The 15,806-nt window shown below is 50.8% G+C and overlaps 1 protein-coding gene across 6 annotated transcripts in view; it reads right to left on the bottom strand.

The window, feature by feature from the left end:
• The window catches only part of PCSK6 (proprotein convertase subtilisin/kexin type 6), a 189,973-nt gene that overhangs the window by 136,468 nt on the left and 37,699 nt on the right, over positions 1-15,806 (bottom strand). For all 6 annotated transcript variants that reach the window (XM_033852286.2, XM_033852281.2, XM_033852283.2 and 3 more), the window contains exon 2: positions 6,548-6,652. In XM_033852286.2, coding sequence (XP_033708177.1) covers positions 6,548-6,652 — 105 coding nt within the window. The remainder of the gene's footprint in view (positions 1-6,547; positions 6,653-15,806) is intronic.

Below are 15,806 nucleotides of genomic sequence, written 5' to 3'. Positions count from 1 at the left end.
GCCACTTCTCGAATTCGTTCCACCCAAGCTGAACTACACGGGCCAAAAGGTGACCACTTACAGCTGGTGAGAGCCGGCACCACTCCTCCTGCTAATACTGGGAAACATGAATGGACTTCGGGAAATCAGGGCTCTGACGGGAAGCACCGCATCCCCGAGAATCACCTGCCTCCACTCACACAGGACGGACAGGCGGCCGAAGGAGCCCTGCTCTCCACGGTCACCAGCCGGACGCTGGTCAGCACGCTGCCCGGGCCCCATGTCCGTCGTTCTGCAGCCTGGTGAACTCAAGCCCTCTTCAAGGCTTCTGTCACAATTTAACCAAGGCCACAAGATACTTCTAAAGTCCTTTAGGTAAAAAGAAGTTGATGAGCAAATGGTAACAGATACAACTTGCTATGTGAACCTACTCCCTGAAAACTGAGATCTGTTTCAATAAACACTGACTAAGGGTCTGTCTGCTATTTACTGGGTAGCCTGCCGGACCTGGAGTGAAAACAAGTGAGGGCGGCCCTGGCCCTGGAGAACGTGACACCCCCCGGCACAAGGCGGGCTGTGTGCGTCTCACCCCGAGCTCCCCCCGCCCCCCATCCCCCTGCCTCTCACGGCTTCTGCCCGGCCTCGCACTCCAGGCCTCCTGGAACCACCTGCAGCTCCCACCAGCCGTGTCCCTGGTCCCTGTCATTACTGGATCCCCAGCAAATGAAACCCCTCCTCACTCCCACCTGGGCCTGCGGTCCTGGCACTGTCTCCAAGGCGGCCAGGAAACAGACGTTACAGGAACAAAGTGGGGGCACGAGAGCCGATGGATGGGCTCCTCACCACCCTCACGGCGCTGGGACCCTCATGGAGGGAGACGCCCAAGTGACCACTAAACCCTTTAAGATGGTACGTCCCCTGCAGCAGCGGGCAGCTGCGAACACGGCCAGACGCACTCTGGCCCTGTCACTTCCGTGCTGGGACAAGATCTGAACAGCCACGACCCCTCCGCTCCTGGAGTCCCTGGGGAAGGCAGATGCTGAGGGGACCTCGCAGACCCAGAGCGCTGACACCCAACCACTAGGAGCAGCCGCTGAGCCAGCTCCCGGCGGCGGGGATGCACAGGCCGAGACCAGAGAGAGACACAGGGGTAGCCAGTATGTGCAAAGGCTGCGCAGGGGGAAAGGGCAAATGTCATCCGATGAGGATCTTAAAGGCCAGCGTGGCGGGGGTCCAGGGGCCACAGGGAGGCCAGACCAAGGGGGACCTGGGCAGGGCATTCCCAGGGGCGGTGGCACCATGACAGGCGTGTTTCATAGGCTCCCTCGGGACAGTGGAGAGCAGACTGGTGTTGGGCAAGGATGTCCACAGCTGGCCAGTGAGAGGGGCTGTGCAGCGTCCAGGTACCAGAGGACAGGCCTGGGGCACGGGCTGCATGGGTGGTGGACGGAGGGTGGGGAACGGGCATGGGGCAGGGGGTGGCTTCTCTGTGAGACAGAGGTGCGGTCAGGGATGGTCACTCGGCTTTGGGATGCGGTGACTTTGAGACATCTTGGAGGCATCTAAGTGGAAGCGTCGAGCCTGCCGGTGAAATCATAAAGCACCATCTTTTAAAGGCTATTTGAAAATTCTAACCGCTTACCAACTGGTAGGGTCCAGTTCACTAGACCCAGCAGGGTTGTGCTGAAACATGAAAAGACAGCTGAAGCCCTGCTGTCCCCACGCGGGTGAACCTGTCGGGCCCCGTGTGGCAGCCCACCCTCCCCCCAGCCCATCTCGCAGTTCATCAACCCCCAGATCAATGTGGTCACTTCCTGTCTATGTGCTGCTATTTGCCAGGAACTTTTTGTTTGTTTGCACTCCAAATGGCTCTAGCACACAGGACTGTCAGATAAAATTCCCTCTGTGGTTAATGGAAAGATCTGCTTAAACGTTGCATCACTGCTGGAAAAAAAAAAAACTGAGCTCTGATTACACTCTGGGGCAAAGTCCCATCCTACAAAACAGAATGCCCACTCCGGCCCTGGAAATCAGTTTCCAGCTCCTGAGCGTTGAAGGACTGAAACAAAGCGTCAACCCGAAGCCTCCCACCACCCCGGAAGGAGCCACCGAGGGCCCCCCAATAACATCTTTATCCTCCCATTTCCGTCATCCATCTGGCTGAGCACGCAAGGGAAGGGCTGAACCAGAGTCATCATTCTAAAATGTAAGGGTTGGAAGATGCAGCAGCAGTGTCGAACTATAAGCCAGCTTGGAACGTAATCAGAACAAGTAATTTTTAAAAAATTTGGGAGCCCTTACAGCTATTGGCTGGTGCTTCAGTAACATCCACCCTTCTCCCGACTTTTGGCAAAAGAACAAGTTAAAAACAAATGCCCTCAGTTGGCTTAAATGACAGCCCTGGGAAAAACCCAGTGACTGATACTGCACCCTGAGAACAGTCGGGCTGTTCTCCCAAGGAGAGGGCTGGTCCACAAACCCCTTCGAGCAAAATGGCCCTTTCCAAAGGTGGTTAAAAACATCAAGTAAAGGTGATTAAGAATGGAAGGAAAACAACCGCACGATGCTGGTGCAAGATCGGAGCCAAGGGATGCTTAATAAACGTGTGTGCACGTGTGGCTGAAGTCTTAAATCTTCCCTCCCGCTCGTGTGTTGCTTCCATTTCGTTCACCAAATGTACACTCTATCAGCGTTCACACGAAGTAGGGGTGGATTGTAAATTCCATCACTTATCAAAGCAATTTTATACAATAGGGACTGGAGCTAATTAAAATAAAATACCATCTGCATTCGATTGAGCTTTATCCTAAACCCTATAACATTCATCTCCAGTTTGGTCATTCAAACACGATGGCAACCGCATTCCAATGACTCTGAATAATATTAAATCATCTTTTCCCTTTCTCAATAATGTTAATTACACAACTCTCCAATCGAGAAGGTGACACAAAAATGCTTTGCTCATGTGGGAAAATGTCCTGGTGCTGCAGGACAAGGTAACACTAAACACTTTTGTAAAATAGCTAATTTTACCCAATATTTCACTGGAACGACTAGGTAGAGTAAATATTAGAGTGACAGCTAATTGATTTGGTTTGCATTAAAACGAGACTGATTTAAACAGAGGCATTTCAGTCACAATTCTGAATTTGTATTCGGAATTGGGTTCAGATGTCTATGTGCGTTCCCTGGGGCTAAGCATTTAATTAGAACTGTAGGAAACAATCAGCCAATCACGTGGGAGTCGCAGGCGGTGCTGGAATGTGAGGGCTGTTTACCTTTTCTCTCTTTCCTCTTTATTGGCAGGATGGTCTGATAGCGGCCCTGCCAGGAGCTTATTAAGAAGCTCTGTATAAAAGGGATTCTTATTTGAAAAACTTAACTGCCATAGCCTTTGGAAGTCTCTCCTTCCTGCTCTTTCCTTCAAGGACACAGCTGATGACCGGAATACCCTGCCCTCAGACCCAGACTGAATGCCGTACTTTGAACCCACCCACAATGCCCAAGCCCATCATCTCAGATGCTTTGGAGGAGGCTGGCTGGGGCCCGCCCGGAATTCTCCTCAGCCGGACGCTCGGGCTGCAGTGTCCTGCTCCGCTGGTGCTGACAGAGCGGAGACCCGCTGGGCGGGCATCTCTACATCCCCTGGGGCACAGGGCCTCACACCCAGCAGGTGCATAATTAATATTTTTGGAAGGAAGGATGGAGGAGTTGAGTTGAATACCTTTAAGAGTTTTAAAATTTAATCACTAAAAAAGAGTGGGGGGGGCCTAAAACACAGATTACGTCTAACTAATAGAAATAGTTCTAACAATTGAGAAACAGCTTCATTCTCCAAAATCCCTCAGGAAATGAGACAGGCTGGGACCTGGGACCCTTTGCCATAGTGCTTGCACCTGGACAAACGTCTCCTCAAGCAACAAAATACAAAGAAACTATAAGGGACTAAAAAAGTAACTGCATGCGTGCACAGCTGGGGCAATTTAGGGACAGCAAGATACAAAAAGACCGAAAACCCAACTGCCACTTCTGAAGAGCGGGGAGCAAATGCAGGGATCAGGAGCAAACGCAGGGTACTGTGCGTGCCCCCTGCACTCACTGCCACCTAAGCCACCCCTCTGGCCCGAATTCTGGACACACCCCCTACCCTCACCCCATATAAGGAACAGGCTCAGCCCCCATCAGGGAGCTAGCAACGGTACCTGTTGTTTGTTCCCGCTCCCCTCTGCTGCAGCGGGGCCCCAATAAAGCCTTGCCTGAATTTCTTGTCTGGGCTTTTATCAATTTCTTTTGATTAGGAGGCTAAGAACCCTCGTCAGTGACAGAAAGGGGACCAAGAAATCCACTGTCCCATCCTCTTCTCATTGCACATCTCTACAGGGCTGGGGGCGGGCAGGGGCTCCCCCATGCAAACAGCGCGCACCTCACTGTGACTCCCTCTGTGGGAATGATAGCTCCGAAGACTTTGGACAGAGAACAAGCATGCCGTCCTCACAAGACAGACCACTGCTTGCTTAAGAGAAATTGTGGAGGGCACTGCAGCAACTCCCTTCCTAGCTTAGAAACGTCTCCGCACTCTGACAGGTGACTGGTCACTGCGAACCTCAGCCCCCCCACCCTGCCTCCCCCGACCCCGCAGCCGCATAGAACCCACATGTCTTTGGTGACGGGCTGGGCACTCTGCACTCAGCTCTACGGTGATTCGGGTCTGCTGGCCCTTCTCCAGTGGCCCCATCCTGTGGGAATGAGCTACTACCACCTGGCTTTGCTTCCGAGAGGAAAAAAAAAATACACCAGCCCCTTTGAAAAGCATTCCCTCAAGCTCCATGGCATGAACACACACGGGTATAAACACAGCCCCAAACGGTCAGGTGGGAGGATGCATGTAAGCTGCCTGAGCACATACTAATCCCTTCATAAACATTAAATTCCTGGGACTTCCCTGGTGGTCCAGTGGGTAAGACTCCGTGCTCCCAATGCAGGGGGCCCGGGTTCGATCCCTGGTCAGGGAACTAGATCCTGCAGGCATGCCTAAACTAAGAGTTTGCATGCTGCAAGTAAGAGTCGCATGCTGCAAATAAGAAGTCCACGTGCTGCAACTAAAAGATCCAGCATGCCACAACTAAGACCTGATGCAGTATGCATCCATGCATAAATAAATAACTAAACAAACAAACAAACAAAACAAAAACATTAAATTCCTTTCCCTGCTATGAAGGAAGAATGGTATTAGCACAATATTTGCTATCTATCTCCTTCAGTCTGTCCACCCACCCACACTTCCATCCATCCATCCTTCTACCCACCTATAAAATGAACTCAGAATCATACACTACATGTCTACCTTGTCAGAGCCCAACTGCACGAATTAGTTTCACAGGGACCACTTCCTCATGTTCTTAAAACCAGACCACCACAAGGTCATGTCCTGGAGAAATGTTTTAGGTACAGTTCTCAGGGATACACCATCTCTCCCACTACCCCCAGCTCCGCCAACACAAAAGTATCCACGATTATCAGTGGGGTGGCTTGGGACAACACCAAGGCCAATTTCCCCAAGGAAACTTTATTATCCATGTTCTCTGGGGATCCCTGAAGGAGTGACACGTGCCAGCTTTGGAGCCCAAGTGAACATTTCACACATTGCTTTTAAGAGAAGGTGATTTCCATGTTCTAAAACTACGATTTACCAACGGCCTCATTTCTTTGTTGGGGCTGCTACTGCTTCTCACTTGAACTTCACTGTCCCTCATAGCGCTCAATGCCCTGTGACATATCACATATTCTTCTATAGACTGTCAGCCCCACCATCCACTCTGACAGCCCTGCTGTGGACACAGCGTGACATAGCAGGTATTCCAAAATCACCTGGTGAATGAATGAAGTCATCAAAGGCTCACTTGACCATCTGACATTTTTAATCTTACCAAGTGTTGATTGATATTTGTCAAATATTAATCTAAAATCTATGCAGAAAGAAAGTATAATTAACCACCCAATAAATATGAACTATACTAAAAATGTCAGCCTCTTTTCAAATTACATCTGTTTTCATCTCAGAGATCACAGGAATTTTTAAGGAAAAAGGAGTTACATTTACTTCCCAGGTTTTTAAGTTCATGGTAACCATTAAGATATGTGTTATGACAATCACAAAAACATCCACTTGTCCAAATTCTAATTTCATTATAAAAACGCTAGCTTGAATTGCATAGCCTTTATGGGTAAGATTCACACATTTATCGCCTCTGACTACTGTGTATTTTGTTGATTTTTAAAGATTTAAAATATTAGATCTATAGTCATTTGATTGTTACTTCAAACTGAAGTCAAGAATTTAAATTCCCAAGTCTCCCAAGGAACCCGAATATTTGGAGCCTTTAGGTGGTCTGATATGTAGCTGCACATCTTTCTGGTTTTATTCCAAGTGGATATGGAAAACTAAAGGCTATCTAGAATCCCATTAAAACTCAGACTCAGGCATTTTCAGAACCACAGACCCCCAAAATAAGCAAACAATACCCTAGGCCCTAAAAAAGCACCCTGCATAGGGAGCAGAGATTTGTACCTGGGGGTCCATCCTGAGGAAGGTGTGAGGGCCTCTGCTACTCAAGGTTGATCTTTTAAAGGTTTTGCTATGATAAAAGTGGTAGTAATCTTCCAGGTTTCCGATCTGCAAAACAAGAAGCAGGATATCACCAGTCAATACAGTCTTTCAAAATTCTGCATCCCACAAACATCCTCCTCTGAGAGGCTCGTCCTGCTCCCAAAGGAAACATACCCTTCGTCACACTTCCCCACTCAAGTCTCTGGCAGACTCAGCGTCTGTGAACACGAAGGTCGATTCAGAGACTCCTTTTGGATAAACAACACTAGGTAGTATTTTCCAATGAAGCACACACTCCCCAAATCTTGCGATGAGGTCATATCACTTAAAGTTTGTATTATCTTGGCCAAGTTTTTTAGACATGAATTAATGTTCATTTAGGGTCAAGCATCCCTGAAGTAGCTAAGTTAGTGTCAAGTCAGGCCTACACCAAAATATTCATTTATAAACAAACTCCATCCTTTCCACCCCATGGGTAAACTGAAATATCTAAGAATGAACATTCACTCTCAAGTGCAACAAGGGAGCCAAGGCAAACACTCGGCCTCATCTGCTTGGGGATTGCGGAAAGGTCAGCTGAGAACATCCAAGCCCCCAGGGTGTCCCAGTTTTCTGCCAGCAGTGGTTTGTCAGGACAGATTTCAGCCTGAGGCCTGGAGGGGACGTGGAGGGGCAGTGAATGTGGCCCTCTGATGGGCTGCTCCCGCTGGCCACTCCCCGCAGCACCGACTTGCTCTCGTATCTCACGACCCCGGAGCATAAGGACACTGTTCTCAGAAGACCTGCTTCTCGTTCTAACTTCCACTGGTTGTTGAAAACAGCTGGTTGGTCACCATCCTTGACAGCAGAGCTTTCTAACTGAAGAGGAGAGCTTTCTGACCGAATACTATATAGACTCTCACGCTGCCCTTCTCAGGCTAAACCATCCTAGTTTCTTTTCCAGTGTCTGATTAAAGAGTGAATTTAGGGTGAATTGTCCTCTAGAGCAGTTAGATGTGATGATGAGCCTAGGTTTCCAGTCAGATAGACCTAATCCAAGCCCTGCCCACTCCCTTCACCGCCAATGATCGTGTGATCTCTCAGGCAAGATTCACCTCCTGCAAATCTCAACTCCTCACGTGTAAAATGGGGATAAAACCGTGATCGTCATGAGGGTAAGCAGGTATCATCTGTACAGTGCCTAGTTTAGTGCCTTGAACCTAGTGGGTGTTCGAGAAATCCTGGCCGTACTGAGAGCTGGGATTCTCTCTCTGGCTCTTCTCCAAGGCTCCTTCAATCCTTCACTGGGTCTAGGACAGACCTCAACTCAACCATTCCTGCTGGGTGACCTGGGCTTCAGACCCTCCATGAGTCTTAGTTTCCTTGTGAGAAAACTAACTACTACGTTTAAGGGCTGCTCCAAGACTCTCTCTCTCTATATAAATGTACAGAGTCAGGTACAGCTCTTCATATATAAAGAGCCAGCTGAGTGCCCAGCAGGTAGTAAGTGCTCTATACATAGTTTTCTGCAATTATGATTCTCAGTTCATTTCCTACCCCAAGACACTGCTCTACCATCATAAACCTCATTATTTCTGCCCTATTTTGCACAAAAGCACTTTTTTTCCTCCTCCTACAGTTAACTGCTCACTTCTTCAACAAAGTTAATTGTTATGTATGTCAAAGGGCTCCTCCTAGAACAAGCCAGAGCTGTTATTTAGCAATAATGGAGTCTTAACTTACAGCAATGTTTAATCAGCATGTTTGCTTATAAGCTGCTACCTTCCCTGGGAGATGTTTCACAACTTTTGGTCTTTTAACTCCAGGCATTCAAGTCAATTTCCACTGAGGGACGTGGAGAAACTAAGAGTTGAATCAAATTTGCTGGCAAGGGGATGGATTAATCGAAGAGCTGCTGACCCTAAGCAGACCCATGTCAGGGTAGCCCTGGAAGCCATTCAGGGCAGCACCTGGCCTCAGAGCAGCCAAGCCTCTCTTCAAAGGCCAGTCCCAAGGCCACCCAGGCCCCTGTCTCTGCCCCTATCCAGCTACATCCCGAGCAATGGCTCAGAGGGTCTGAGCTGACGCGAGTCATTCTCTTTGAGCAATTCAAGGGAAGAACAGATGGTTCTCACAGTCCTGACCCAGCCAACTGCCCCTGAGGGCAGCAATGGCCAATGCCACATCTGTTTGGAAGCTTATATCCAGCCCAGCATGGAGGCTGAGGGTCTGGGTTAGGGTTAGGATCTGGGGAGGGTTAGGGTCTGGGCTAGGGTTAGGTTAGGGTTAGAATCTGGGGAGGGGGAGGGCCTGGGTTAGGGTTAGGTGCAGGGGAGAAGGGGACACCAGCCAAGGCCCCCCTCCTGCCCAGCTGCAGGAAAAGCTGGAATCTGACTCAGGAAAAAAGGAGGGAGTTGGGTCACTGGCTATTCAGGAATCTGGAAGCGGCCCTCCAGATCCCCCTGAGATTTTGTGCACCTCCATCCACCCTCTGCCCCTCCAGAAGCCGGTGTGAGAGCATGGGGAGAGACACCTTTCTTCCTTGAAACCAAAGATTTGAATGTCAGGCAAACATAGGCCTGACAGGGCACGGGACAGAAAGGGCCGCCTGACGCTGGAATGACTGCAAGGGTAGGAAAAGGAAGGAAGGAGGAAGACAGGGCCCAGATGCTCAGGAGGGAATCCAGATACTGTGAGAGGCCTGGGCACCCTCTGCAGCTTGGATGAACATAATATCCCGAAGGCTGTGGCTACACTGTGTGGTTATCAAGTACTAACTCATTCAGAGCAGTGGTGGGCAGACGATGGCCTATGGGTCAAATCTGGTCTACGTTCTGGTTTTTTACATTAAGTTTTAAAATTGTGGTAAAATAGACATAACACTGATGATTGTAACAATGTTTAAGCGTATAGTTCAGGGGCACTGGGCACATTCGCTCTGTCATGTAACCGTCACCACCTTCACCTCCGGAATCTTTTCATCTTCCCAAACTGAAACTCTGTCCCCGTTAAACACGAGCTCCCCCTCCCCCTCTCCCAGCCCCGGGCGCCCACCATCTGCTTCTTGTTTCTGGGAATCTGACAACTCTAGCTGTCTCAGCAGGATCATTTGCCCTTTTGTGACTGGCCTGTTTCCCTTAACATGATGTCCTCGAGGTCCACCCATGCTGTAGCAGGTGTCAGAATTTCCTTCCTTTCTCAGGCTGAATCATATTCCATTGTGTGTACAAGTCACAGGTCATTTATCTGTTCATCCACTGATGGGCACTTGGGTTACCTCTACCTTTTGACTACTGTGAATCATGTTGCTCTGAGCACGTAGGCAAGTATCAGTCTATGACCCTGCATTCCATTCTTTTGGACATACACACAACTCCTGTTTTTATAAATAAAGCTATACTGGGGCACAGCCACCAGCGTCCACTTACCTTCTGCCCACAACTGCTCTCATGCTGTGATGCCACAGTTGAGTGGTGGCTACAGAGACCCTCTGGCCCCCACGCCTAGAACACGTCACATGTGGACTTTACAGAAAATGTCTGCCAACCTGCGATTTATAGCATTTGTTGCTGAGTGTGTCTAGGGAGTCCACCAAAGTCTCTGAGGTTGGACATGGTTTCTCTAAGGGCTGGGGACGACCAGTCCACACACCGAGGGGCTCTGCTTAAAAACACAAGTGCAGCTGCAAGGCCAGCGCCTTCAGCATCTTACCTAGTCACTGAGCTGCCCTTTCTCGAAGCACCATCCTTGTCTGATGCCCCCCGGGTCACTCCTGTCTGTCTGACTCACGCTGTGCTGCCCTCTGCCCAGCTCGCCCCCTGGCATCAGGCCTGGGTCAGGAATATGAGGTTTCCGAGACAGGCAGAAGGTTGGAAAGGATCAAGGGATGGCAGAGCAGGAGGCGGGTGCCCTGACTGCAAGTGGGACACAGCCCAGCTTGGATGACGTGGCATTTACGACATAGCCATTTCCTGCCCCGTCCCCCTTGCCCACCCTGTCACCTCCCCCACCACAGCCGTGTCAACCCCAGTTATGCCCTCCCCACTTGGGAGCTGCCCCTTGAGCTCTCCGGGTACCTTCGTGAGATAAGAGGACAGGAGGGCAGATCACTCTGGGGACGTGGCCACTGGCCTGGTTAAACATGAGGGACAGCTGACTGTCCTCTGGCCTCACAGACAGGGGTGGGGGGAGGAACCACGGAGATGACCCCATTTTAAAGATGGGAAGACTGAGGCCCAGGGGGGTTAAGCCCAACGTTACCCTCAGGGTCTCCCAATTCCTGAGCCAACTCTCCCCATTGTGCCCACAGACAAACAGGGGATGACATCTTACACAGCATGACAAACAGCTACACAGTTAGGGCTCAGGACCTACTGCTACACTTTTGATGCTGCTTGAGGGTCAAACTGACAAGAGCTGGAAGCAGAATAGACAAAAAGGTGGGGTTGGCACAAAGACGTCTTAAATTCAGGGTAATCCCCTAAGAAAGAAAACATTCTAAACTAACACACCATTGTAAAGCAATTATATCCCAAGAAAGATGTTTAAAAAAGAAAACATTCTCATTTTTACTTGGCATCTGCATTGACATTAAAGTAGGCGCTCGTCCTGGTTCGGCAGCCCTGGCCATCCTGGATGCTGTCCCTCAGCCTAGCCTTGCTGTGTTCCCCTGGCCACCACGCCCATGCTCTGGGCACCACTTCCACAGCCAGCGCCTAAGCAACCTGCTCCGTCAACACAGGGGCGGCGGTTGCAACAGAGCCCTGCTGCCCGAGGGCCCTGGCAGCCTCCTCTTCCTCCTCCGGAGCACGGAATAGAAGCTGTTCTCCGTCCTCCCAGGCTGCCTACCAGTCCTGCTCAGCGCTGAACCCCCAGAACCTCAATCTGTTCTTCCTCAATGAACCTGGTCTCCGGTCTGCGAGGTGTTTTTTGTTGTGTTTTTCGGGGGTGGGTGGGAGGGGAGTGTCGGTCACGACATAAAATTTCCATAAATGCTTTTTCTCTTTAGTATCCTTCATATTTTCACAATGCGTTAATTAGAGTCATTCTCTCAGCCTGCCACTACAGAAAATGAACAATCCGCTGAGTCTGTGATGCTCCCATCCCTTCACTCGACACTGATATGTAATTATACACATTAGTTGATAAAACTGGTAACATCATTAGAACATCATTAAAAACCTCGCTAGGAGTTCTCAGCCAGAACATTGGAAGAAACGAGATCAAAGAACCCATAGTGAGGAGAGCTGGATGTGGTTTCTCTCTAACAGATTCCTCTGTTACGGGGGTCCCCAACCCCCAGGCCTGTTAGGAGCCGGGCCGCACAGCAGGAGGTGAGCGGCAGGAGAGCGAGCGAAGCTTCCTCTGCCGCTCCCCATCGCTCGCATTACCGCCTGAACCAACCCCCGCCCCCGTCCGTGGAAAAGTTGTCTTCCATGAAACCGGTCCCTGGTGCCAGAAAGGTTGGGGACCTCTGCTCTTTTAGACACTTTTAAAAAAACCGGGACTTCCCTGCTGGCACAGTGGATAGGACTCCCAGCTCCCAATGCAGGGTGCCCAGGTTCGATCCCTGGTCAGGGAACCAGATACCACATGCATGCCACAACTAAGGAGCCCACCTGTCACAACTAAGACCCACTGCAACCAAATAAATAAATAAATATTATAAATAAATAAATGAAAAGAATAAAAAACAACCTAGTCATATATGCACTCGGTACAAAATCTGGACGGTAAACAGGGTATAGAGTTATAGGAAACAGCAAGTCCCCCTCCTCCTTTTCACAGCCACTAAGGACCCCGACTTTTGCTGGGGGCTCCTGGTTCGTAACAAGAACAGCACCCAGGTCGCAAGCTGAGAGTCCAGATGCATTAACTTGATTCTTGCAACGACCTTATGAGGCAGGTGCCAGGAGCGCCCTCATCTTGCAGACAGGGAAACAGAGGCGCCACTTAACAGAGTGGTCAAGTGACTCGCTCAACCCCCACCCCCACCACACAGCACAGTCAGGAGGTGAATCAGAGTTCACACCCTTAACCACCGCCCCTCTGCCTCTAGACACACGTGCAGCATCACTGCCATGGGGATCCCACTCGTCTCAGTCTGGTCCCCGGCAGCAGTTCGGTCACACACAGCCCAGTGCCTCACGGGGCTCACGTTCCTTCCTTCCAGTGCAGCAATCAGGACAGACACTATTACGGCCCACACACACATCTGTTGCACTGTGTCTGTGTGTGAGTGTGTGTGTGGATGGATGGGCATGGAAATGCGTGTGTCTGTGTATTTATGTATGTATGTATGTATATAGATGTATGACTGCATGTGTGTGTACACAGATGTGTGTGTGTATATATACACATGTTGTGTATTCACATTTGTGTGTATATTTATGTTTGTGTGTATACAGTTGTGTGTGTTTATGCAAGATTCACACATAAATGGCCCTGAGATGCAACCAGGCAAGTCTTTGGTTTTCCCACAGCCCTCACATCCGAGTGGACCTCCAGGGCCACTGCAGGTCACCCTAATTCAGAACCTCTGCATCTGAGGCTTGGAGCAAACCTGTTGTGGGCCAGACCTGCCCCCAGATGGAGGTTCTGGTTCTAGAAGACTGGAACACAACTGGGCATGTAGATTCTGAAACCCATCCCCAGGAGACGCTGAGCTGCAGCCACGGATCATGTCAAACCCCGAGGACAGCCCTTTCCAGGAGAAGGCCCCTACCCTCCTCCCCTTCCTGCCTAGCACTCCCCCACTGGCCCTGCCTGGGGTCCTGAGCACGGTGTGCTGGAAGGGCTGAGTCCTCCCTGTTCTCAGCAGACCACCTGGGGTGAGACGACCCCAGCCACAACCAGAGCATCCATCCTTAGATCAACACCATCTTGCTGCCCTCACCTACACACAGATCCGCTCCTCCTCCCGAGGAATCCCTCATCCTGGTGAGGCACCACCATCCTCCGCGCGCATCCAGCCATCAAACCCTCTGAAAGCGACCTCTTGAATGGTTCTCGAGCCTGGCTGCTCCCCACTGACCCCGCTCCAGGGCAGGCAGCACCACCGCCCTGCCTGGACCAGGGCAGGGCACTGCTGGCCTCCTAGACTCCATCACACTGCCATTGCCATGCCAGCTCTGCCCCCTCTAGGGGCATGAAGCCCGAGCCCTTCACGGGGCACACGAATGCTCCACAACCAGGCCAGGCCAGCTCTCCAGCACAGGCCTGGCCTCACCTGCCTCACCTTCTGTTCTCCCGCGACGCTGCGGTGTCTGAGGGACCCTTGCATGCTCTTTCACACCCCCGAGCCTGCGCATGCTGGACACCTCACACCAACAATGCCACCTCCAACTCTGACTTGAACCATCACCTCAGCTGTCACTGCCTCCAGGAAGCCCTCGTGGACCTCCCAGGCCCAGGTCTGCCTACATGTACCCATCACAGCCTATCCTCCCTCCCTCCCTCCCTTCCTCCCTCCACGCTAAGCTCCTCAAAGGCAGAAACTGTCATCTGTATAATCCTCAGGCCCTGGCAGCGCCTGGGGCACAGCAGGAGCTCAAGAAATGTTTGGTGAAATGAACAGACCTTGAGTAACACTGGAAGGACACATGTCTTCCCCTGTCCACCTACATAGGGCTGTCCAGTTCAGCTGTGACCAAGACCCCAGGCCTCCCAGCTGTTTTGCCTTTGGGCTCTCTCTAGCCCCCTCCCAGGACAGTCCTGAGGCCGTGGAGGCAGGCCGACCTCCCATCAGCTGTGTGGCCCGGGCGGGACCCGAGCCGGCCCCTCTGACGTCCAGTCACAGGGACACGGGGCTGAGCGAGGCCGGCGGTGCAGGGCTCTGCACTCCCTCCAAGTGGCCGGCTGTGGAGAGGAAGCATCTCAGTGACCACAGGTGGGGAGGAGCATAAACAGCTTGCAGAGCCCAGCAAGGAAGGGGCAAAAGCCAAGTGTGATGGGGGAGAGGCCTGGGCTGGGGGTGTTTACAGAAAGAGCCTCTCTTGTCCTGTTTTTTCCTGTCAATGTGAGTACAGCCAGCTTCAGATCACCTCCCTGCTTACACAGGGCAGGTGTGAGGTAGGAGGGATCCGTGGGTGCTGCCAGCTGGGGCGCACCCTGCCTTCCTGGAGGAAAAGAAGATGACTTGGTGTTTTTTGCAGAGCCTCGGGAACAGAGGAGCAGAACCTCATCTAATTTATCACGTTTGCTTTGCAGCAAAGTCACCGATGAGCATGCCGGACCCACCCCAAATGACATCTGATGGTTCCAAAGGTCCACCCGCCCACTCAGGCCTCCAATGGACGTGACCTCAGATGCAGGTGCAATGCTGTAAGCCCTCAAGTCAGCAAGCTGGCTTTTGGTGTGTGTGTGGGGGGGGTGGGGGATGGCCAAGCACATACTTTGGTCAGTCCACGGGGATGCCACCCACCTCCCCAGGCCAGCACAGTGGCATCTGCCTCAGGGGAACAGCTGGTAAGTCACAAAGTGTCCCAATTCAAGGCCTCAGAAGCCAGTGGGCTGCAGATGAGGCTTCTGACTTTGCAAAAAAGTATTCACTTTATCACTCCCATAGCCTGCCCCTGGATGGAAACAGATGTCCTGAGCCCCGCTGCTCACAGCTGCAGTGGGCCAGCTTCCGGAACTCCTGGTCTACAGGGCCTGTGTCTTCAAGGGCTCTGGCTCTTGGAGGAGAGTCTATGTTTGAAAGTGACGGGCGTCACTTTCAAACAGAGTTCAGTTATATAATGTTATTCATCCCAGTGGGTCTGCTTAAGAAAAACATAACTAATTAGAGCCTATAAAAACCTACACACCAAATTAATTCAGCCTGGCGCTGGTGACTTCCACCTTTAGAAAGTTATAAATATAGATGGCCACTGAACCTATATTTAGCCAGCAGTGAGTTACTTGGTATTTATGGTATTTATAATTAAGGAAGTCCAGAGAGAGAGAATGGACATTTTGTTGTTACTTTCAAAAGCATTTTAAAAAAATCCTGCTTCCCATTTCAGTCACAGATACACACAGCAACATTCTGTTACTACAGTAATTACAATTCTGACCCAAGTTAAGGCTGTTACACAATTTCCTAGTCTCCTCAGATTGCTTTCTTCAACGTGTATCCACCCAAAGAGTGCAATTAAGCTGCCCAACTTCCTACAAATTCCTGAAAAATCATTAATTTTTACTTAGCAGACTGCATTTTCTCTTCCCTGAAGTCACCAAGCCAAATCGTCTAGCTTCAGGT

The sequence above is a fragment of the Tursiops truncatus genome, chromosome 2 (assembly GCF_011762595.2).
Source record: "Tursiops truncatus isolate mTurTru1 chromosome 2, mTurTru1.mat.Y, whole genome shotgun sequence".
NCBI lineage: Eukaryota > Metazoa > Chordata > Mammalia > Artiodactyla > Delphinidae > Tursiops > Tursiops truncatus.
This window is presented reverse-complemented; position numbering and strand designations above follow the sequence as displayed.